The sequence below is a fragment of the Motacilla alba genome, chromosome 19, assembly GCF_015832195.1.
Source record: "Motacilla alba alba isolate MOTALB_02 chromosome 19, Motacilla_alba_V1.0_pri, whole genome shotgun sequence".
NCBI lineage: Eukaryota > Metazoa > Chordata > Aves > Passeriformes > Motacillidae > Motacilla > Motacilla alba.
This window is the reverse complement of record NC_052034.1, coordinates 10,949,636-10,971,434: the sequence shown is the minus strand read 5'-3', so window position 1 is coordinate 10,971,434 and position 21,799 is coordinate 10,949,636. Positions and strand designations below refer to the sequence as shown.

The following is a 21,799-nucleotide window of genomic DNA, read 5'->3' as shown; positions in this document are numbered from 1 at the left end:
ACCGGTTTAACAAAAAAGAAGAAATCATAATTAATAGCAAAGTTGATATCCTAAAGTCAAGTTATCCTAAACTTAGCTGATAACAACATGCTTTGTTGAGAACATTCTCTCTGTTGCAGTGGCGATAAGGGAAGTCCCACGGGGACTTGGAGATCCTGGCTGCTGTGAGAAGCAAACACGGCCGGCTCTTCTCTCGGTCCTGTCCAGTCATGTGCTGCGTGTGCCCATGCAAGGCTGCAGGCAGCCCTTCCCAGGGTGTGCAGGGACAAGACAGGAGACAAAAGCCTGCATGGCTTTCCCCAGGAGCAGGAACATCCCAAAGGGGCTGAGGAGTCCCTATCCTGAGGAGACCCTATCCTGAGGAGGAGCTACCTTGTCTTACTGGGTCCCATCAGCTTGACCAGGAGAAGTCAATGAAAATCGGTTGGGTCCATGCACTGGGAGAAGCGGAGCTGGAAAAACCCGTGCAGGCCACCTCAGTGGTTGGGTGTTATTTGGGTCTCTGGGAGGTATTTCTCTGTGAGCACCTGAGGCTGGTCCCTCTGCTTGTGCTCCTGGGATATCTGGTGGACACTTGAGCTTCCTTTGGTTCAAGCCACAGCAGTGGTGACACCACCCCAGCTCAGGTCACAGCCTCCCCTTTCCCTGGGGAAGCAACCAAGTTCCTGACTTCAGGTTAATTTACTTCAGTTTCAAGGCCACATGTTTGACTTGCCCAGGAGTCTGGCAGCTCTGTCCCAACTACAAACAGCAGGGAAGGCAGTGCTGCCTGAGCCTTACAGCTTGGAAACACACTGCCCTGTGCTCCCTGGGGCTGATGGGAGAGGCTGGGATTTCAGCTCACATCTTTTGGGGCAGAGCATGGAACATGGAAACAAGTTCAAGGGGGTGAGCTGTGCCTCAGCTTCCAAAGTCCAACCCCTTGTCTCCAAGATAAACGTGCTTTTCATGTTTTCCTTCTGCTTCTCAGATGTATCACTTGGGTGATGCCAGTCTTTCTGAGGATGTCCATGGGCTGAGATAACCCCAAAGAGATCTGTGGAAATCCATACAGGGTCAAGACTGGGATTTTTCAGTGGAAGTTCCCTCCTGGCTGTGTCTGAGCCCTGGCACACAGGCAGGACTCCACGGCAGTCTGACATCCCTGCCTGGGCCAAGGTGGGAACAGCTTAGGGGTGACTGCTGACACACTTTGGGCAGACCTAGAACACATGGCCAGGTGTGGGCCAGGTGTAGCCACAGAACCATTATGGGTTAAAATCACCATCTGAGACTTTGTTTGGAGTTTTAAGGATGGGTTTGCAACTGTCTGTGCTGCTGATCTTGTTCTTAGAACAGGACTGATCTCCCACCAGTGTTTCCCAGCCCAGATCTGTGCGGGAAGGTTGCAGGATGGCTCAGAAGGTGAGCATCGACAAGCTGGAGGAGCATCTGCTCTGTCCCATCTGCCTGGAGGTGTTCAAGGAGCCACTGATGCTGCAGTGTGGGCACTTGTCCTGTCAGCCTTGCATGCTGTCCCTCCCCAGGGTGCTCGAGGGGCAGCTTCTGTGCCCCCGTGTGCTGCCAAGTGCCTGCAGTCCCCTGGCGCCCAGCATTGCGCTGGCCCGTGTCATTGAGGTGCCGTGGAGCAAGGACTGAGCCCACCTCAGAGTCTTGCCCAATGTACCCCACAGATGCACAGGCACAGAATCATGGAATGCTTTGGCTTGGAAGGGACCTTAAAGATAATCTCATTCCACCTCCCTTTCATGGGCAGGGACATCTTTCGCTAGACCAGGCTGCTTCAAGCTCCAACCAACCTGGCCTTGGAAACTTCCAGGAATGGGCCAGCCCCAGCTTCTCTGGGCAACCTGTGCCAAGGCCTTTTCACCCTCACAGGGAAAAATCTCTTCCATTTATCTAACGTAAATTTCCTCTATTCCAATTTGAATGCATTTCCCCCTGATCTATCCAGTTCCTGATGAAAAGCCCCTCTCCAGCTTCCTCTTAACCCCCTTCAGATATTGGAACTTTCTCTTTTCCAGACTGAACAGCCCCAGCTCTCTCAGCTTATCTCAGTTAAGGCTGTGGCAGAGTTGTCCTCCTGTGGAAACCATGGTGCTGCATAACAAACTCCATCAGTACAGGAGAGTCCTTTCCTCTAAGAGCATAAAATGTCAGACTTAACCTCAGCATCCCCATCCCCAGTCTACCACACTGAAACACAGCTTACCTGCCAGGATGTCCCCATAGGAAAGGTCTGTATGCCTGAAGAGGGTGAGCAGTGAGTGTTCAGGGTCTTTGTGGCCCATCCTTCCAAACAGAGTTTGAGGTGGATGGGTTGGTTGCTGGCTGACACAGGGACCCTCTCTGAGAGAACAGCACAGCTGGAGCCGAGCATGCAGCCATGGTGAGAGGCTGCTGAAGAGGGAAATGGGAGCACGAAAAGCAGCTGAAGACCTTTGCGCAGGCAGCAGGTCAGTCCTGGTCTTTCCAGCTGCCCAGGGCTGTGAGCTGCCATGGGGGACTGTGTGACCAGTCTGCTAGGGAGGGACACTGCCCAGGGCCATGGGCTGAGGGGAGCAAGGCACCTGAAGAGCTCAGCCACTCTGCACACAGCCCAGCAGTGGCTCTTGCAAACTGCAAAGGGTCACCAGGGACCCACTCCTTGGGCCTGTCACCAAAATGCACAACCAGCCTGTGCCAATCAAGCCAGGGAATAAAATACCACCACCAAGGTAAATGTTTGTTCCTGCATCCCCACCAAACTAGGGCTCTTGAATGTGCCTTTCCACAGGTTCAAGTATTGTAGAATTATGGAATATCCCGAGTTGGAAGGGACCTACAGGGATCATCGAGTCCAACTCCTGTCCCTGCACAGACACCCCAGTAATCCCACCTTATGGCTGAGAGCATTGAACAAATGCTGCTGGAGCTCTGGCAGCCTTGGGGCTATGAGCATTCCCTGGGGAGCCCGTTCAGTGTCCCAGCACCTTCTGGAGGGAGAACCTTCTTCTGATACCAAACTAAACCTTCCCTGACAGTGACAGAGCTCCAGCCATTCCCCCAGATTCTGTCACTAGAATGAGATTCTTACAACCTTTGATTGTTCAGGTACAAGATGACTGATCCCTAGCACCCACTGCTAACCCTTCAGACCCTGCAAAGTAGCTCTTGCCTGTTCCTGGATCCAGGTCTCCCTGGAGCTGGTCATGCTGGAGGAGTGACTGATCCATTGCACCAGATGGTTCGGGGACAGTCTTAAAGCCATGTCCAGGTTGCTGGGATACTGCCTTATGGTGGCTGTTCTGGGGTATCCTTTACCCTCCACATACAGCTCTGAGCTTCCCGGAGCAGATCCCTCTTTCTCAGAGCAGATCCCTTTCCTGCAGCAGACTGCTCTTTTCAGGGCTGGGTATTCTTTGCTCTGTTTGAGTGCAGCATGAACACTACCAAAGTCTGCAGCAAATCCCCACCAACCTATCATGCACAGGGTGCCACAGGGTCTAACGATCAGTAGTAATGTCAGTGTGCTTCCACATGCAGGGACCGGATGGGTTGTCCAGGGATGGTGACCAAGGTCACTGGGGTGATAGAGGTGGCTGGGGTAACCAGGATGGTCAGGGTGATTGGTTGGTCAGGGTGGCTGGGATCACCAGGATGAACAGGGTGACGGGGGTCACTGGTGTCACTGGGCTGGCCAAAGTCACTGATGATGGGGTGGCCAGGATGATGGGGGTGACCGGGGTCATTGGCTGGCCGGGGCGACCAGAGTGGCCGAGGTCACTGTAATGATGGGGTAGTCGGGGTGGCCAGGGTGGACAAGGTGGCTGGGATCACCGGGGTAACCAGGGTGACAGGGGTGACTGGGTTGGCCGGGGTTGTTAAAAATAAGAAGCTTGACTAGGCCAATATTCAAGCAGCAATCAATTTATTAATTAAGGTGGTAAAGTATGAGCAAAACAGCGCTGGGTACAGTGGGGGAAGTTTTCCCTCCAACTGCACACCGATGGTTGGGGCGTACAGATATTTATAGGGGCACACATAAGCTTTTCTCAGCAGTTTCTATTCCTAATTTTTACGTCACAATTCTATACACTATTGTGAGTTAGTTTTCTCAGGATGTACCCCAGAAAGGAGTATTCCCAGATGGTGGGGTCCGACTTCCGAAAGAAGAAAGAGGTCTTCCAGCTGGTGCGGTCCAGACTCCAGATGTGGGCCCACCTTTTAATTGCAAAGACTATAAATCTCATAGCAGTGATGTCCAGCTTCCCTTGGTCGAAGCTATCAATCCTTGGGTTGATGTTCATCTTCCTTTCTCAAGCTGCTTTTTACTGTTTTGCTAAGGTGTTTAGATAAGCATATTTCCTTTACATATATTCTAAACTTATATTTTCAAAGTTCCTTACTACAAGCAATATTCTAAAATTATACTTCAAAAGGTTATTATTGCAAAGCTGTTTAATCCTTAGCTACGTGCAAAAAGTTCTTGTCCAGTAGCAACATCCTTAAAGCTTTATTTTAGATGCTATAAAAGTTAATTGCAAACAAAGGATAAGTTCAAAGGCCCTCTTCCATGCTTTACTCCCTCAGTTATTTTTTTTTTTGGAATTCATTCTTTAATTGTCCTATGATCAGTTTCTATACATATTACAATCATAAGCACACATGCTGCCTGTGTGTACCTGACACGAAACACAGCTTTGTATCTCACAGGGTCACTGCGATGAGGATGCAGCCGGGGTGACGCGGACCCTTCCGCCGGCGCTGCCCGCCTAGCAGCGCCAGCACGGTGCCCGCTCGGCTCCGCCCCGTGCCCTCTGCCCGCTCTGCCCCGGGCACCGAGCTCGGAGCGGGGCCGCGCTCGCCCCCTGTGGCCCCGGAGGCCCCGGCGGAAGCGGCGCGGGGCGCACATGGCGCTGTACAGCGCGGCGGCCGCGGTGCTGGCGGGGCTGGAGCGCGGCGAGGGCGGCCTCAAGAGCCTCGTGTACAACAGCGGCTTCCCGGTGCGACCGGAGGGAACGGGGGTGCGGGGCGGCCGGGGGAAATCGCACCCGGGAGGGCGGGGGGGTCCCGGAGCCCGGCGCGGGCCCGGTAGCGCTCATCGCTGACTGCTCCGCAGCATGTCCGGCAGCTGTACGCGCTCGTGTCCGAGACCCTCCGCTACGCCTCGGTGCTGGAGAAGCTGCTGGATGGAGCCGCGCTGCTGCAGGCCGAGAAGAAGCTGGCGCCGCAGCTGGCGAAGGTACGGCCGTCCGCGGAGTTCCTGGGCCGCAGTGTCGTGGGACCATGTCCCGGAGCCGCGGTGTCCCGGATTCGCAGAATCGCTGGGCCGCGGTGTCCCGGATGAGCGGTGGCCGGGCTCACCTCGTCCCCTCCCTGCAGGTCTTGGTGTATGACCTGCTCTTCGGCAAGGGGCTGAAGTGCGGGGGCCGGTGGAAGGCCCTGGCCCGGCGGCACCGGGCAAGGCTGGAGGCTGAGCTGGCCCGCATGAAGGTGCGGCACAAGGTGAGCCGCAACGAAGACCTGCTGGCCCCTGAGAAGGCAGTAAGCGCCGCAGGTGAGTGGGCTCGGGTTGGATGGGCACTCTGTGTTGGGAGCAGCGGGGTCTGTGTCTGACCTGTCCGGCCCCTGCAGCCTCCCAGGTCCCACGCTACGTCCGGGTCAACACCCTTAAGACTTGTGTGGACAATGTGATCGAGTTCTTCAAGCGCCAGGGATATGCCTATCTAGGCAAGGCAGCCAGGTGAGTATTTCTTTCTGCTACCTCACCTTTTCCGGCATGTCAGCAAGTGGGATGAGGTCTGGTGGGTTGAAGGGTTGCTGAGCTTAGTGCTCAGAGTGGTTGGGTTGGGGTCTCTATCACTCCCCACTCTTAGATGCTGCCTGGAGCTGGAGAGGAGCTGTGGGATGAAGGGATTTCTCAGAGAGCCTGGGCTCTGCTGCGAGCACTGGGATTAGGACTTTGTATTCATGCTCCCTGTGTCTTGTGGACAGTGTGGAGGAGCTGAAGGCCCTTTCTGGAAAAAAATTCTTGTTGGATCTGCATCTTCCAGAGCTGTTGGTTTTCCCCCCGCAGACAGACCTCCATGACAACCTGCTGTATACTTCAGGACACATAATTCTGCAGGACAAGGTGGGGGAACTGGGGAGCAGAATGTTGCAGGGGCAGGAAAACTACTGACAGGGATGAAGGGTGAGCTCCTTCCACAATGGCTCAGCTTGCTGCAGCATTTAAGTCAAAGCAGAAACAGTGTGACTCCCCTGGGGCTTTGCTTCTGTTGTTTGAGGGTTCAGGATGAAATCATGGGGTATAAAATCCCTGTGGCAGTTGGGAGGAGCCGGGGGCTGTGGGTTGGGCAAGGCTTTTGGTGGAGTGTGGTAGTGGCCTTGGCCTTGTCATGGTGGTCGTTGTGACCCCACAGCATCAGCTATGCCTGAAGAGGGGCCAGGTGTTTCTGCCCCTCTTGACAGTCTTTGCCCTCTTGCAGGCCAGCTGCCTCCCTGCCTTCCTCCTTGGCCCTGTTGCTGGCTCCCATGTCATCGATGCCTGTGCTGCCCCTGGAAACAAGACAAGCCACCTGGCTGCCATCCTGAAGAACAAGGGGTGAGGGCAGGGTTGTGTGCAGGGGTGGAGGGAAGGGGGGAGGTGGCCCTGGTCCCCCTGAGCCCACAAGAAGGTGGAAGGAGGAGCTACAACCTGTCACCAACTCAGGTGAGCTGGTCACTTCTGGCCACTGGAAGGACCTGAGGGGACATGAAGTCATGTAGGGGTTCACTCCCAGCCCCCGGCCCTGTTCCATAACCCTGCCAGAGGGGAGGCAGCTCTCAAGGTCTGCCTGCCCAGTATTTGAGTGTTCCTGGGGGCCAGGTGGTCTGTTCATGGCTTGTCTTGGGCGCTTGCTCTGCTTTCAGACAGATCTTTGCCTTTGATGTGGACCCCAAGCGCGTGGCCACCATGAACACTCTGCTGACACGGGCAGGGGTCACTGGCTGCCAGCTGGTCCAGCAGGACTTCCTGACCGTGGACCCCAGAGACCCCAAATACAGCAGGGTAACCCACATCCTTCTTGACCCATCCTGCAGTGGCTCAGGTAACGTGTGGGGCTCCAGCTGCTGACCTGGAACTGGGCTGTGGGTGTGCAAACCCCAGGTGACAGCTCCTGTCCCACAGGGATGGTAACCCGGGGGCCAGGGGAGGAGGTGGCCCCGAGTGCTGAACGCTTGCAGGCACTGGCTGGCTTCCAGCGCCGCGTCCTCAACCATGCCCTGAGCTTCCCAGCTCTCCGGCGCCTGGTCTACTCTACCTGCTCCCTACACCAGGAAGAGAACGAGGATGTGGTGCAGGCTGTACTGCAGGAGTGGGGCTCGGCCTTCAGGTGGGTCTGGCTCAGGGAACCTGGGGGGCTGTAGGGCAGGGTTTGGTACTGACCCCTTTTCCATGCCGCAGGCTAGTGACTGCCTTCCCATCCTGGCCCTGCCGGGGACTCGCAGCCTTCTCTGGAGCAGAGAGCTGCCTCCGTGCTTCCCCTGCAGAGACCCTCACCCATGGCTTCTTCGTGGCTGTGCTGGAGCAGTGCAGGGAAGAGGCTGCCGCCCCCAGGTGAGAGGGGGCTGTGGGGGACTCCAGCTGCTTCTGGGGAGCACCATGGCCCAGGGCAGTGCTCTGGGCACCCCAGGGAGGGTGTGCGGGGGTGTCTGTGGCTCAGGCCGTTTGCTCTTGTCCACAGCTCCCTGCCTGCAGCAGCCATAGAGAACCCACAGCTAGGAGAGGGAACAGAGCCAGGAGCAGCTCCCAAGAAGAGAAAAAAGAAAAAGCAGTAGGTGATAGAGTGAAACAACATTTTCTGGACAAACCCCTGCACAGCTGGGGCTGTGGGGAACACATACTGGCCTGAACACAAGTCAAGCTATGTGCGAACTGCAGTCCTAGCAAGAATTCTGTAACAGCGGGGACTGAGTGCTAACGCTGGGACCACCCTGGTGCCAGGAAGGGGCAATTGCTCACCCAGGGCTACCCCTTGCAGCCAACCCCCGCCCCAGGTTTGCCCCCAAGGCAATCTGCACTCTGCACCCTGCAGGGCTGGGGTCCTCCATCTGGATTAAGGGTAGTTTATCATGTTGCCTCCCAAAAAGAATTCACTGTAGGGATGAAGCACATTAAAAGTTTCTCTCTCTTTACTGTTTTTTCCAGTGTGTTTGTGTAGTCCTGCCCTGAAACTGGCACTGCTCATAGTAGGGGCATAGTGGGGGGAAAAAGAAAGGTGAAATAATAATAATAATAATAATAATAATAATAATAATAATAATAATAATAATAATAATAATAATAATAATCCTGTCCCTCTCTTTGAACTGGAAGAGTAAGGACACATGAGCCAGAGGGTGCTGCATCTGAGCCCCACCAGCACCATCCTGCCCTGGGAATCCCAGCCCCAGGAAACACACATGGGCACAGCCAAGTGAACACAGTCATATTTATTTTAAACCGGAGACATAAGAAGCAAGGAAACAAAAATTGCACATTCACACTAAAATCCTCATCAGCCACACCAGGAATGATCCAAGTCTTCAGTCAGTTAAAACCCAGCCTCCCACCAAGCACAAGGGGCTCTCCCAGCAGGGCCTGTGTGGCAGGGAAGGGACAGCCTGGCTCCTCACAGGTGTGTGGGACTACACAGGGCAGCTACCTGGGGGCAGGACCCAGAGACAGGGTGCCCTCAACCTTGTCCCAGCTCATCCCCATCTTCTCAGAGCTGACCTGGCCAAACTCTGGCACCTCAAGGACGGGCAGCAGGTGCTCTCCTGGCCCAGGATCCTAACTGGGGCAGAGGGAAGGACACCCAGGGTCAGTCTTGGCAGGCACTAGCCCCTTGCCCTCTGCTTCCTCCAACCCCAAGGACATATTTTCCCAGCCTGGATGCTCTTGGCCCACTGCACCCTCAGCTATGCCGGTGGGTAATGGCCGGAACATTCCCACCAGCACCTGGAGGTCCTCTATGCCCCCTTACTACCGGGCTGTGTCCTCTTGGTGCCACACAGAGCCCATCACCTGCCCTTTCTGCTTGGAGAGATGTCTTGACCCTGGCACTCAGCACCATAACATCAGAGCTCCTGCTCCTCACCCTTAGAGAAATAATTAAAAACTTTAAAAAACAAACAAAAAAAGATTTAGTCACATCCACATACGTCACATGTAAAAGTAAGGGGATGATGAATAGCGGGGGGAGCATGGCAGAGCCTGCAAGATGCAGCTGCCTTTCCCAGCACAGTGCATTCCCGCAGGCACAGCCAGGGTGGGAACAGCTAAACACTAACTGCTGCGGGGTAGGCGACTTCACTGAACCAAGCTTGAAGGAATTTGAAGGCAATTTAGCTTAAATATAAAAATAAATTTTTATTTTGTTAAAAAATGTTTAAATATTTGTGATTTTTTTTCTTGGTTTTTTTTTTTTTTTTTTTTTTTTAAATTTAGACCCCAGCAAACACACACACTCACACGGCTCGGAGAGTAAAAACACAGCAGCAAAGCACTCCTGGGAATGGAGTGCCCATCCCTCACCAGGGACAGGGCAAGGGGTGGCCCTTTGGTGACCCCCAGCTCTGGCAGTCTCTTTCCACAGAAGCTCCAAGGCAGAGAAGGGTGGGAATACCACTTGTGGCTGGATGGGGACAGGGGCAGGCAGCACCACAGCTCCTAAGAGCTAGTAAAACCCACTGGGATGGAAATGAGCTGAAAAATGAAAAACAATTTGGATTTGGGATGGAGGGGAGAATGCATATGCTCTGAACTCCTGTGAGCAACTCCAGAGCCACCTGAAGTGCGGAAGAGAGGGGAAGGAGAGAGAAGGGAGTGGAGAGACTGCCATGGTTGGAATCCTGTGTCCTAGCTGCCTTTTAGTCACGACATAGAAGGGACAACTCCCCAGCACGAGCAGCCACGCAGTGATGCTACTGTCAACACCCAATTAGCTGGGGCACTAATTAGCCAGTCTTCCCCCAAGGACTAGTGCCCCCAAAAAAGAAACTCCAAACAGCAAATCCGGCATAACCAACATGCCGCCACACACACGGTTTAGCTCTTCCTCCAAACTCGATTCAGTGAGTGCAAGAACAGGAGCACAGATAAAGCAGAACTGGGGAGGAGGGTGGGGGCAGCCCAAAGCCCCACTGAGCAGCAGCGGAGATGGGAGAGGGGTGGGGGGACCCCCATCCTCACCTCATGCCTCCAACCCAGGTCCCAGGCTATGGCATGTCCTCAGCTGGAGGTAGCAGGACATTAGGTGCCAGCAGTGTCACCTAGCCACACCCATGCCAGTCACCTGTGGCACCGAAACAGAGCCAGGTTGGAACCCACCCTGGCTGCAGGCATGGGACCATGTTCACCAGGCCATGGGATGAACCATGAGAAAGACTTTGGGACCTGGTGAAGACGGTGTCTGACAGCAGCTTGGAATCACAGCATGTCACCAGCCAAGCTCTGAGTGGGACATGGCCTTGGGGCTGGCTGAGGGCTGGGGAGGGACATGGAAACAGCTAGAAGAAGCAAATGGAGAGAAATGTACACATTATTAAACAAGGCAAAATAAACTGAGGGAAAGAACATTGTGGATATGTACAGAGATTTGTCCAGTCTTGGCGCTGGAACTGTTCAAGTAACAAAAGTTTGGCTTATCCTGTCCCAGCATGGTATCCAGGGGGTGTCAGGGACGGGGCCTGGTCCCACCATAGGGACAGCTCTAGTCCAGAGCCCCCCACACATGAGCCAGTAGAGCCCAGCAGCACGAGGGTTACTTTTTGCGGGTGTGCTGCCTTCGTGCCTGCAGCCGTTGGCGAGTGCCCATCTTGGATCCTGCCCCAATGGAGAAGGCGGGAGTGGAACCTGGAAGCAGAAAGGTTGCTCAGGTTGCTAGTTTTGGGATCAGTGAGATCCTCACCCTGGGAGGAATGGAAGGCTTGGCATCACCAAGAGTCCAGTATGTACTCCCTGAGCCGCCTCCCAGAGAACACCTGGCCCTACCACTGTCCCCAGCCTAAGGGGACACCATGACCCATGAGCTCCCCAAGGCTGGAGCACCAACTCCCTCCTTACCAAAGGAAGTGCCGACTCCTCCAAAGCTTGAGGCAGGAGTGCTGGGTGTCCTGAAGGAAAGGGTGCTGCTTCCACTGCCCACAGCTCCAGGGACAGGTGTGCCCTGCCCAAAGGTGGGCACTGGAGCTCCTGGAAAGCAACAGGTCACTGTGAACCAGGGTTGACAAAAGAGAAAGAGCCATTGGGAGCTGGTGGCACCCAGAGGAGGCACAGGATGCTTTCTGGGGGCTGAAGCACCACAATCCATCCCCCAGAACCTGCCTCTGCTCCTGAAAAGTCCTTTTAATGCCAAAGTTACACTCTCCAGACAATCCCTGGGCTCTCTGAACAGCAGGGCCACACAGAAGGATTTGTCAGGGAGGAACAAAGACCTTGATCTTGCTAGATCAAGGAGTTGCTCACTGTGTGGGTTTCAGTTCCATGAGAGCTGGGAATATCCAGCGAGGATCTGAAGTGCTAGGGAAACCCTGACAGCAAGCATGAAGTGATGGCAGTTGCTGGTTGGCAGCATTCCAGCTCACTAAGGTGTTCCAGATGGTTCTTAAGAACTCAGATGACCTCAGCTCCTGCAGGATACTTGGATGGGCAAAGTTAGGGAGCTGGTGCCTTCAGAGGGGCCAATGAGCAGAGTTTAGGGATTCCCCTCCCCAGAGGGGCAGGATCCTTACAGGGAGTGCCGTGAGTGCCTTCCCTCTGTACGGCAAGGCTCTGCATAGCAGGAGCACCAGCCTTACCAGGGCTGTGGATCCTGGGAGCCTTGGCAAGGTCCATCAGGAATACTACTGCCCAACTCTAGACTCTCAAGGTGGCCTGTCTGCCCCCATCCCATCTTGGAAATGTTTGAAGGCCATGTTGGACAGGGCCCTGAGCAACCTGGTCTAGCGGAAGGTGTCTCTGCCCATGCCAGAAGAGTGGATCAACATTATCTTAAAGGTCCCTTCCAACATGACCCATTCCATGATTCCATAATGACTCACCTCCAAATGCAGGCTTGCTGTTGGGAGTGCTGGTCATGGTGAAGGCAAAGGGCGTGCTCTGGCCCTGCGCTCCCAGTGTGCTCTGCGGCAGAGATGAGCCGAAGGGCGTTGCTGCTGGGGCTGCCCCGCTCTGCCCAGCCCCAAAGCTGAAGGCCACAGCTGGGGAACCACTGCTGAGGCCTGGCGTACCCATCCCAAAGGCGCTGGTGGAGGGGCCCGGCTGGGTGCTGGCCCCAAAAGTGAATGGAGATGGGGTGGTGCCAAAGACAGTGGCACCAGTGCTGCTACTTGTGGTCTGGGTGGTGGCACCAAAGCTGGATGTGGTGGAGGTGACTGTTCCAAAAGAGAACACCGAGGTGGTGGTCCCAAATGCTGCCTGGGTGCTGCCAGTGCCAAAGGAGCCCTGGGCACTGGTTGTGCCGAAAGCTGGCTGGGCACCACTGCCAAATGCTGGCTGAGCCACCGACTGTGCCGGGGAGGCTCCGAAACTGAACGGGGGGGTGAAGCTGATGGGGCCAGCAGCAGGCTTGCTGGTGGGCACCTGGCTCTCAGTAGCCCCAGTGCTGAAGGCGAGATGGCTCCCAGTGCCAGGGTATGGTGGCGGTGGCTTTGCACTGGCTGAAAAGCTGCCAAAAGCTGAAACGGAGGAGCCGAATGTCAGCGGCGCTTGAGCTGTGGTGGCTGGGGCAGAGGTGGTCAGGGTAGTGCTCCCAAATATGCTAAAGCCCACAGTGGTGGCAGCAACCGTTGAGCTTGAAGGTACCTGGCCGAAGGCAGGGCTTCCTGGGACACTGGTGGTGGCAGTGACTGCAGCCGGAGGTGGCTTCCCAAACTGGAACACAGGCCCTGAGGGGGCAAAGCTGGTTTCTGTGCTGGGAGCAGAGCTGGAGAGGCCTCCGAACAGGAAGGGCTGTGTTGTGCTGGTGGAGGTGGCAGCAGTTACAGTCACACTGGCAACAGGGCCAGTGGAAGGCAGGTGGGTTCGGTCCAAAGCTGAAGACAGGTTTAATGGCGGCATCCGTGGAGGAACTCTGAGTGGTGGCAGTTGTAGCTGCAGTGGTGAAGATGATGTTGGGAAGACCCGTGATTCCTGCCAGAGTAGCTGTGGAGGCAGTTGTCGGCTCTGAGGCTGGCTGTGCTGCAGGTTTGAAGGCAAAAGGAGAGACTTTCACTGGAGATGAAGCTGTAGTGATGCTGCCAAAGATGGGCTTGAATATGGAGGACGTGGAGGACGTTGAGGCAGGACCTGAGCTTACAGGCATGGTGGCTGTGGTGGAAGTGACAGCCGTGCAGACTGCTGCATTCTCACTCTTCGGCACAGCACCAAAGATAGGTTTGAAGATGGGGGTTGTGGTGGACATGGCAGTGGGTGGGGTGGGCACAGCAGTGGATGCAGTGGGTGTAGTAGTGCCCGTGGTGGCCACAGTAGTGCCCACAGTCACTGCTGGCTGGCTGGCTGGTGGGGTGTTCAGCATCCCGAACAGGATGCTTGGCTTTGGGAAGGAGGGAGGCTTGCTGGGGGTCTGGCCCAGCTCAGTGAACACAGGAGGGGCCAGGCTGCTGGGGGGTTGCACCACCAGGGCAGAGGGAACACTGGGGGAAGGTGTGCTCAATACAGGCACAGGCTTGGTGTCAGCAGAGATGGCAGGCAGAGAGCCTGACTCCAATGACTCAGCAGGAGCAGGTGGCTGTGCAGCTGACGGAGGTGGTTGGGATGCTGCCACAGTTCCAGTGGAGTCTGGAAAGGAGAAAGAGCTTATTGATGGGGGGGACACCTTCAAAAGGGGGACACCTTCAGAAGCCCACCCTTCTGTCAGGTACTGACCCACAGCTGCAAAGGCTCCTGGAGCACCCATCACACCTAGCCCTCCACGGTTATCATAGCCTCCAGCAGGACCAGGGGCTCAGCATCCCCAAAGCAAGCCCTAAATGCTAGCTCTGCTGCCAGCAGAGCATTTGAACAGAGGGTTTTGTCAGCTACCTCATGCAGAGACAATGAGGAGCTCCTGCTGCACCTGCCTGACTCTGCTGGCATTCCACTGTGCCAACTCTCCTCCTCCTCCTCACCTGGTGTTGTGGATACAGCCTGGCTGCTCTGCATCTTCTTCAGACTGTCCAGAAGTGAGGAGCTGGCCAGGACAGGAGCTGTGGAGGCAGGCATAGGCCCAGGGGAGGTCACAACAAACACTGGTGGCTTGGACACAGGCATCATCTCTGCAGTGGTGCTGGGGACTGCATCTACAAGGAAACAGCAAGATATCAGGACCCACAACTGGCTGTGAGGAACAAACCCTTAGCAGAGTTTCCCAACAGGCAGGGAAACTACAGCTATACCCTACAGCCCTGGGCAACCTCACCCAGCAACCACAAAGCAGGAGATCTCTTTCAGCTGGAAGGCATCAAGACCATCCCCAGACCCGACCTTGTTCCTACTCCTCCACATTTCCAGCCCATCCTTACCAGCCTTATCCTCCAAGACACTGTTGAACCACTGCAGCACTGCCTTCTTCTCTGCATCCAGGTCCTCTGAGGTGATGGAGTAGCCCAGCTGAGGTGGTGGGGGCTGCCAAGAGAGAGCAGCAGCAGCTTAGCTCCTTCCCACGGAAGCGGGCAGAGCCTCTCTGAAGGTGTGCTGGCGACTGTCTGTGGTGAGCCCTGTGAAGCAGGTGGTCCTGCCGCAGCTACTCCAGTCCCCAACACTGGTGGGCCCCCGGCGTGGCACTGAGGGCATGGCAGGCCTTCCCCAGGCCATTACCTGGTCCGGCAGCAGGCAGCACAACCACGCGCAGCCCACCAGACACTGGGGCTGGGGAGAGCGTCACTTCCCACTCGACCAAGGACGGGGCCTCCTTCCTGAGGGCAGGCAGGTCAGTGTGCCCCCAGCCCTGCAGAAATTGCAGTGAGCACATTCTATTGCCAGAGTGGGACCAAAAGGGCTCTGAGACAGCAACATACCAGCACCAGCTGGTCCCCACGGAAAGACGACAGCAACGGGATCTTCCGCTTGCGCTTCCCACTGCTCCGCGAAGCAGATGGTGGGCTCAGGGAATTCTGCTTCTTCCACACCGGTGACTCCACAACTATAGAAGGAGACAAGTCAGGCCGAGCTTTGGGCAGAGAAGTGTTTGGTTGTAGTGACGGGTCTGTCCCTTCTGACCCCACTCTGGGTGGCCCTGCTCAGAGGGCAGGGCCAGGGGCATGGTTTGAAGCTGAGGACAAGGTTGTGATACCCTGAAGAGCAACTTCACATCCAGGAGGTCTGTGACATGAGGCTGGTGGGGCTCTGCAGGGCAGCAGCCCCTTCCTAGCTCCATGGATTGTGCCAACACGCTGCCTCACTCAAACCACGTGCCACAGCTGGCACTGTATTATGGGGCCCATCTGCCACAGGCACAGAGGATTTCCTGTCTGTTTTAGCTGAAGAAGCATTGGAATAAGCTCAGACTGGAATTTGGTCTGAGTGCTACTCATGCCACTGCAGATTGTGGATCAAGGCTGACACCTGACCCATGCTGGGTTGGGAGCTGGAGCTCCCCTTTGCAAACCAGCTCCCAGGCATCTGCTAGCACCCCAACACTGTCAGCTTGGAAATCCCACTACAGCAATCACTGAGGCCAGCAGAAGTGCCACTGCCTTGGGGTCAGCACATGTCAAGTTTCCAGGTGACCCCTCAAGCCAATCCCACTGCACACCTCAGCTGCCTCCTGTCCTGCTCTCTTGCTTGCACTGGTGACCTGGGTGCAGTGCCGGGGCACACCTACACTTACCTTTCTCTCTCTGCAGCTCCTTGTCTGATTTCACTGGGGTGGAAGCATTGGAACGCTGTGACTCCTCTTCCCTGTGTAAGCAGGAGGGACAGTTACAGTCAACTCTGGGCCCAGCCCTGTCCGCAGGGAGCAGGATGAGACTGAACAGGCTGAAGACTTGCAGGAGTATCCCTGGTGTTTATTTGCCTCCTGCAAACAGATCTCAAGACAAAAGCTTTGCCCAACTCCAGGCAGAGGAATTGCTTCCTCCTCCAGACTCAGCTTGGCTGAGCCTGCGCACCCTCCACAAGATGAGTCAGCCTCAGGAGGGTAGCTGGGGGTCTCAGATGGCTGTCACTGCCCCTTGCATGTCGGGCCCATCCAGGTGGTTGTGCCAGTTTTAGTTCTGACATAAGCTCAGGCTCCTCTGATTTGGAAAAGGGGAAAACACAGGCTGTGCTCCAAGGCAGGCACTAAAAGACAGATCCTGGGATTTGACTTTGACATAACAAAAATCAGGGCCTGTGTCTTCCTAACGATCTGGCAATCCAGGCCATGCCAATGCCACCAGGCACCATCACCACTGCGGCAACCTGTGCCCTTAAATCTCTGACCTTGCTTGGGAGTGGGCCTTGCTTGGGAGGGGTGACACATCTTAGACACGCCACAGCATGACAAGGTGACAGGGAGGCCAATTGACACAAGTGGGTCTCTACATCATTATGTGTAGGAGAGGGGCCTGGACTGTCCCAGCTCCAGTGGAAAGTGGGACTTGCATGCTAAGATGGCTGGGAAAGACTGCTCTATTGCTGGCTGGCCATCAGCTGATTACCTGGCTTTCTTGAGAGGCCATTCTGGTGTCTGGGGGCGGGAGGACGCTGGGCTGGACAGAGGGGACACACTCACACCTCTTCTCTTCCACAGCTGGAATGCAGAGAGATACCGCAAGTAACTCAGCATGGATCTGGCAGAAAGCACAGGCCCCCTGCTCACCCACAATAAGCCCCATCGCCCAGAGCCATGGTTGTTGAGCCCAATGAGCTCAGAGCTTCTCCTGCTTCACCACCACTTAAATTTCCCTCCACATTTTAGGGAGCAGAAAATCTGGCCAGCGTAAGCTGAATCCACGTAAGGAACAAGCAGCCTCCAGGGCCTTTACCACCCTGGCTGAGCCCAGGCAGGGAGCACACTGCTGGGCCCTTGCCTTTGTGTGACACACATAGAGGCCACCCAACTGCTTTGGACACCCTCGTGTGTGGGGCTGCTCTGGCAGAAGGCAGCACCTCCTTGCCAGGAGTTCAAAACAGATGGATCCCAATGCAAGGGTGAGACTCCCTGCAGCCCCAGCAAACCCCTCCCTCCCACTGCCTGGAGCAAATCTTTCCCCACACAGACAAAGCTCCAGTAGCCATGGCTATCTGTCCCTGGCACATCTGCAAGCCCAGCCAGGCCACAAGCAGTGCTCCATCACCATCAGCAGGTGGGACCTGTGTCAGAATGGGAACACATGGCTCCCACACTGCTGACTCCCACTGAAAAGATGTCAGCGCAGCAAAACCATTTTCTTTTCCTTCACCTGGATCTGTCCAGTCTAGCAGACTGACCAAGAAGCAGGAGAGAGGAGAAAACAGTCTCGTTCTTGGTTTGGTATAAAAGCAGCAGTACAACTCAGCCTGGGACTCTTCCAAAAACCAAATAATTGCTGCTTGGCCCATGGCCCACAGCTCGCCTGTTCTCTGGGGTGGTGAGACTGCCAGGCTGAGCCACACTGGGTCCAGACACCCTGCCACACCAGTGTCTCCTCACACAGAGCTAGGATTGCACAGGTGATCCCAAAAGAATGTCAAGATACAGCGTCCCTACCTACCTGTGTGAGGCCCCGGCTAGAGCTGTAGGAGCTGGCAATGGCATTGCGGATGGAGCTGGGGATCCCACCAGTGTAGGTGTTATTGAGGGAGCTCATGGACGAGGTGCGAGACCTCTTGTTGGAGCAGTCATCTGGGCAGTGTGAGATGAGGCCCCTCTTCAGAGAGCCTGGCCTGGAGGGGAATGAAGGTTTGATGAGCTCCTCACCGCTCCTGCCCATTGGTCCTTTTCATGCAGGGCAGGTGGAGGAAGGAAATCCTGCTTAGAAACAACTCTCAGCAGCAGCACAGCCTTGCTATCACAGAGTGACAGACTGAAGGCACAACCACAGTCTCTCCTGCTCTGCTCTGAAGCCAGGCTCTGCAAGCAATACCCAGGCCCCCTTTTCCAGATCCCACAGACATTTGCTCCCTCCCATCGCAGGAGTTGCTTTTGGCCGTTGGGCACTTACTTGGGTATAAGAGAAGCAGGGGCACCATTGGCTATCAGTGGCTCAAATGCTGATTGCCCACTTCCACTGCTGTCGTGGCGCCTGTGGGAAGAGAGCATGAAAGCCTATGACAGTGTAGAAGCCTCTCCCAGCCTGGGGAAAGGCAGGCTGAGCACCCAGAGAGAGATCAAACCTTGCTTTTTTTCCTGGCACCCAATATTCGGGACAGAGCTTTCCCCCACCTATGCCCTGCTGCAGATTTTCTCTCCCTGTGGACCTGTCCTCACTGACTCTCACCCCAAAGACCAGGAGCTCTTCCAGCTGCCTGCTTGGCACAGTAATTTTGCTTAATAATAAAAAAAAAAAAGCTTAAATCCATTACTTTAAGCCAAAATACTTCCAGAAATGAGCTGCTCAGTCTTTCTGAACAGACCTGAGCTCTGAAACTTCCATCTCTGACCTCTTCCTAACCAGTGCCCTGGACAGTTCAAGCCAAAAACTGAATTCCCCTTCCCACTATGATTTCATGAGGATCTGAAGTGTCAAAATCACAAAGGACACCCTGCTGTAAAGTGGAACTGGAGGTGTAGGACAGCCCTGTCACTTGGCCAGGCGCTCCCCTCAAGCCCAGGGCAAGCTGACTCCAAAGCACAGGTGGTTCTACACTCTCCAGCTAACACAGCTCCTTTCTGTCCCCAAGAACACGAAATTTTCTATCTACAACTATTCCTCGTGCTTGCCAGACATTAACGCCTTCAAAATTGGCAGAGCTATGTATTGGCATATTACAAAAACAGTTTAAAGAAAAATACTCTGAGCTGATCTTGTCTGTGCACCCATTCTGTTGCCATCCTGACTGGCTCGTGAGTGGCTCAGATCCAATGACGCAAGCATTCAGAGATAGGAATTCAGTGCTGGAAGAGGATGATGTGCCCGGCTTTACCCTGCTCTGCTCCCTGGGCCACCTCCAGCAGCAGCCCCAGTGCAGGACAATGCCCTGGGCACTGCCCAAGCAGTGTCTCAGCTCCCCATCCCAGCCCAGTTGGAAGAGCCTCCATGGACACAACTAGGAAGGACAAGGCAACTGTTGGAGCAAGTCCAGAAAAGAGCTACAAATTCGGTAAGGGGACTGGAGCACCTTCCCTATGGAAACAGGCTGAGACATCAGGAGCTGCTCAGCCTGAAGCAGAGAAGGTTGTGTGGAGATCCCAGCAGCCTTTCAGAATCTGAAGGGGCTTGCAAGGAAACTGGAGAAAGACTGCACCAAGAAGTGTAGTCATAGGACAAGGGGGAAAGGCTTCAAATTGAAAGCAGGGTAATTTAGGCTGGATATACAGAATAAATTATTCCCTCTGAGAGTGGTGAGACCCTGGAACAGGCTGTCCAGAGAAGGTGTGGCTACCTCATCCCTGGAAGGGTTCAAGGCCAGGTTGGACAGGGCTTGGAGCACCCTGGTTTAGTAGAGCGTGTCCCTGCCTATTACAGAGGGTGGCACTGGATGACCTTTAAGGTCCCTTACAACCCAAATCATCCTGTGATTCTCGGAAAAGTAGGAGGGTGGGACAGCAAGGCAGTGCTGTGGCTGGGTGGTTGGAAAGGCTCTGGCAGACCATGGCTCTCAGGATTTGCTCCTTGTCGTTCCTAAGGACACTGGCAAAAACATAGCACCCTCCCTCCTTCAAACTCAGGGATGGAAGTTGCTGACCTTGAGTAACAAAAGCAGCAGTGTCTCATTTACTCTCTTGTTTCACCTCCCTCTGCTAGATCAGCTCACAAGGGAAGTGCTTGGAGCTCTCCAAGTGCAATGCTTCCACCTGGTAATCCCATCTCTCCTGGGAGCCTGGGGCTGACGGAAGGGCAGAGCCCGCACCAGATACCGATATTTCCCACCATGCTTTCTCAGTCTTCAAATCCCTGTGAGGAGACAAGCCAGCTCCCACCGAGGCTTCCCAAAATACATCCCAGCCAGGCAGAGGAACACACTGGACCCACACCTAAACCACGTTCCTTCAACTGCAAAGGAGGACTTCCAGATGCAGCACGGCTGGGTGATGGATGGCATGTGCTTTCTCTCTGCAGTTCACTTCTCACAGTACTTTTCCAGCCCTGACTCCAGGTCTCATGGGGCCTGGCATGCTCTGGGACACATCCCATTTGTCACCTCTGGAACAAGAATCCCATTTGTAACCTTCCCAACACACTGGCTGCAACTTGAACTCCTCCCTTTTTACCTTCTTTTGCTCTCCTGATCATTCCCAAAAGTCGGGTCCTCCTCCTCCTCCTCCACAGCCCTCTTCCTGCTCTCCCTGATGGCGTGCAGCACAGTCTCCTTCGCACACGGGTCAGGGCTGCTGGTGGCTGGGAAGGCCAGAGGCGAGACCAGCTGTTCTAGACTGTGGAACAGAGCAGAGTGAGGTATGAGACAGGCTGAGGTCCCCGGTCTGATCCCTCCACAGAAGGGAGGGCAGAACTCTCCCCTGCAGCCCTTCACGAAGGTTTGGACAGCACCATCCCCCCAGCCACATGGTAGCGCTCAGGATGGGATGCTGCTCCCGAGCACAGCAGTCGGCTGAGCGTCCCCCACAGTGTGTCCTGGTCCCCACCGTGGCTGATAACCGGGCTCCCCCAGGTGTGTCCCGGTCTCCCCCGTACTCACGCCGGGGAGCGGGCGATGCCGACGGCCGGCGGGGCGATTCTCACGGTGACGGGGCTGCGGAGCGGCCCGGCACGGCGGGTCCAAGGCGTGCTGCGGGGGGAGCCGCCCTCCCAGCGGGCGGCGGGCAAGCACAGCGGCACGGCCGGCCGAGCCTCAGGCAGCGGGTACCGGCGGTGCGGGGCCTGCGGCCGGCAGCGCGGGAGCCTGTGGGGACAGAGCGCGGTCAGCGCTTCCGACGAGGGCCGGGCCTTCCCCACCCGCTGTACCCCCATCTTCCCCTTGCTTACCCGGGCTGCGGGCGACGCGGCGCGGCCCTCACGGCCGGGCCCCCGTTGGCGGCGGCTTTGCCGGGCGGGCGCGGCGCGGGCGGGCCGGGCCGCATGGCACACCAGGCGCCCGCCGCGCCCAGCGCCGCCGCGCCCAGCAGCGCGCCCCGCAGCAGCAGCCAGGCCAAGGCGAGCGCCAGCGCAGCGGCCACGGCCAGCGCGGCCCTCACGACCCCATCCCGCCCCCCGCCCGGCCCCGCGCCCGCCATCGCCGCGCGCCCGCCGCTCCCAGCGTGCTCTGCGGGGCGGGCGGGGCGGGGCTCAACTGCAGGGCGGAAGCTTCCCGAGTGGGCGGAGCTTAGGGTGAGCGCGGCCGGCCCTCTCGGCGCGTGCCGCGGAGGCGGGGCTTAGGTAGAGGGACACGCTCAGTAGGCGTGGCTTCCAGTCAGCGCGACGACTCCTGCCGGCACGCACGGAGGGGCCGGGGCACCACGGGTAGGCGGGGCTTAACGACGAGCGCGTCAACGTGGGGGCGGGGGCTTTATGGGGCGGAGCTTCTGGGGCGAACCGGGGGGAGGGGCGGGGCCCGAAATGGGCGGGGCACCCCGCGAGCACGGCCGGCCCTGTCCCCGCGGGCTCCCGGCGTGCTCCGCGCGGGGCGGCGGGGCTCACCCCCTGAGGCCTCAGGACCCCCCTCTCCTCCCTTCTCGTTCCCCGGCCAGGGTCTCTCTCTCTCTCTCTCCCCTGCCCCAGGCCATGTGCTCCTGTTCCCACCGGGACCTTCGGG

General features: G+C 56.3%; 2 protein-coding genes across 2 annotated transcripts; one reads left to right on the top strand and one right to left on the bottom strand.

Moving 5' to 3' along the window:
* Positions 1-4,786: 4,786 nt before the first annotated feature.
* NSUN5 (NOP2/Sun RNA methyltransferase 5) lies at positions 4,787-8,166 on the top strand. The gene is made up of 10 exons (XM_038157733.1): positions 4,787-4,985; positions 5,102-5,224; positions 5,365-5,539; positions 5,617-5,725; positions 5,977-6,115; positions 6,471-6,586; positions 6,895-7,073; positions 7,154-7,358; positions 7,430-7,582; positions 7,710-8,166. Exons 1-10 carry the CDS (start codon positions 4,893-4,895, stop codon positions 7,801-7,803), a joined length of 1,386 nt encoding a protein of 461 aa, XP_038013661.1. The 5' UTR covers positions 4,787-4,892; the 3' UTR covers positions 7,804-8,166.
* Positions 8,167-8,442: 276 nt separating this feature from the next.
* LOC119709684 (nuclear envelope pore membrane protein POM 121C-like) lies at positions 8,443-21,164 on the bottom strand. Its single transcript, XM_038157730.1, is given in 14 exon segments — positions 8,443-10,861; positions 11,072-11,200; positions 12,049-13,033; positions 13,035-13,786; positions 14,116-14,286; positions 14,509-14,611; positions 15,004-15,128; positions 15,816-15,886; positions 16,627-16,718; positions 17,662-17,833; positions 18,112-18,192; positions 20,322-20,483; positions 20,747-20,950; positions 21,034-21,164. Coding segments are annotated over 14 exon segments (3,234 nt in total). The 5' UTR covers positions 21,129-21,164; the 3' UTR covers positions 8,443-10,769.
* Positions 21,165-21,799: the final 635 nt, after the last annotated feature.

Coding starts and splice junctions, on each gene's coding strand:
- NSUN5 (XM_038157733.1), top strand. CDS start 4,893: ATGGCGCTGTACAGCGCGGCGGCCGCGGTGCTGGCGGGGCTGGAGCGC. Junction 4,986..5,101: donor TGTACAACAGCGGCTTCCCG/GTGCGACCGGAG, acceptor ACTGCTCCGCAG/CATGTCCGGCAGCTGTACGC. Junction 5,225..5,364: donor TGGCGCCGCAGCTGGCGAAG/GTACGGCCGTCC, acceptor CCCTCCCTGCAG/GTCTTGGTGTATGACCTGCT.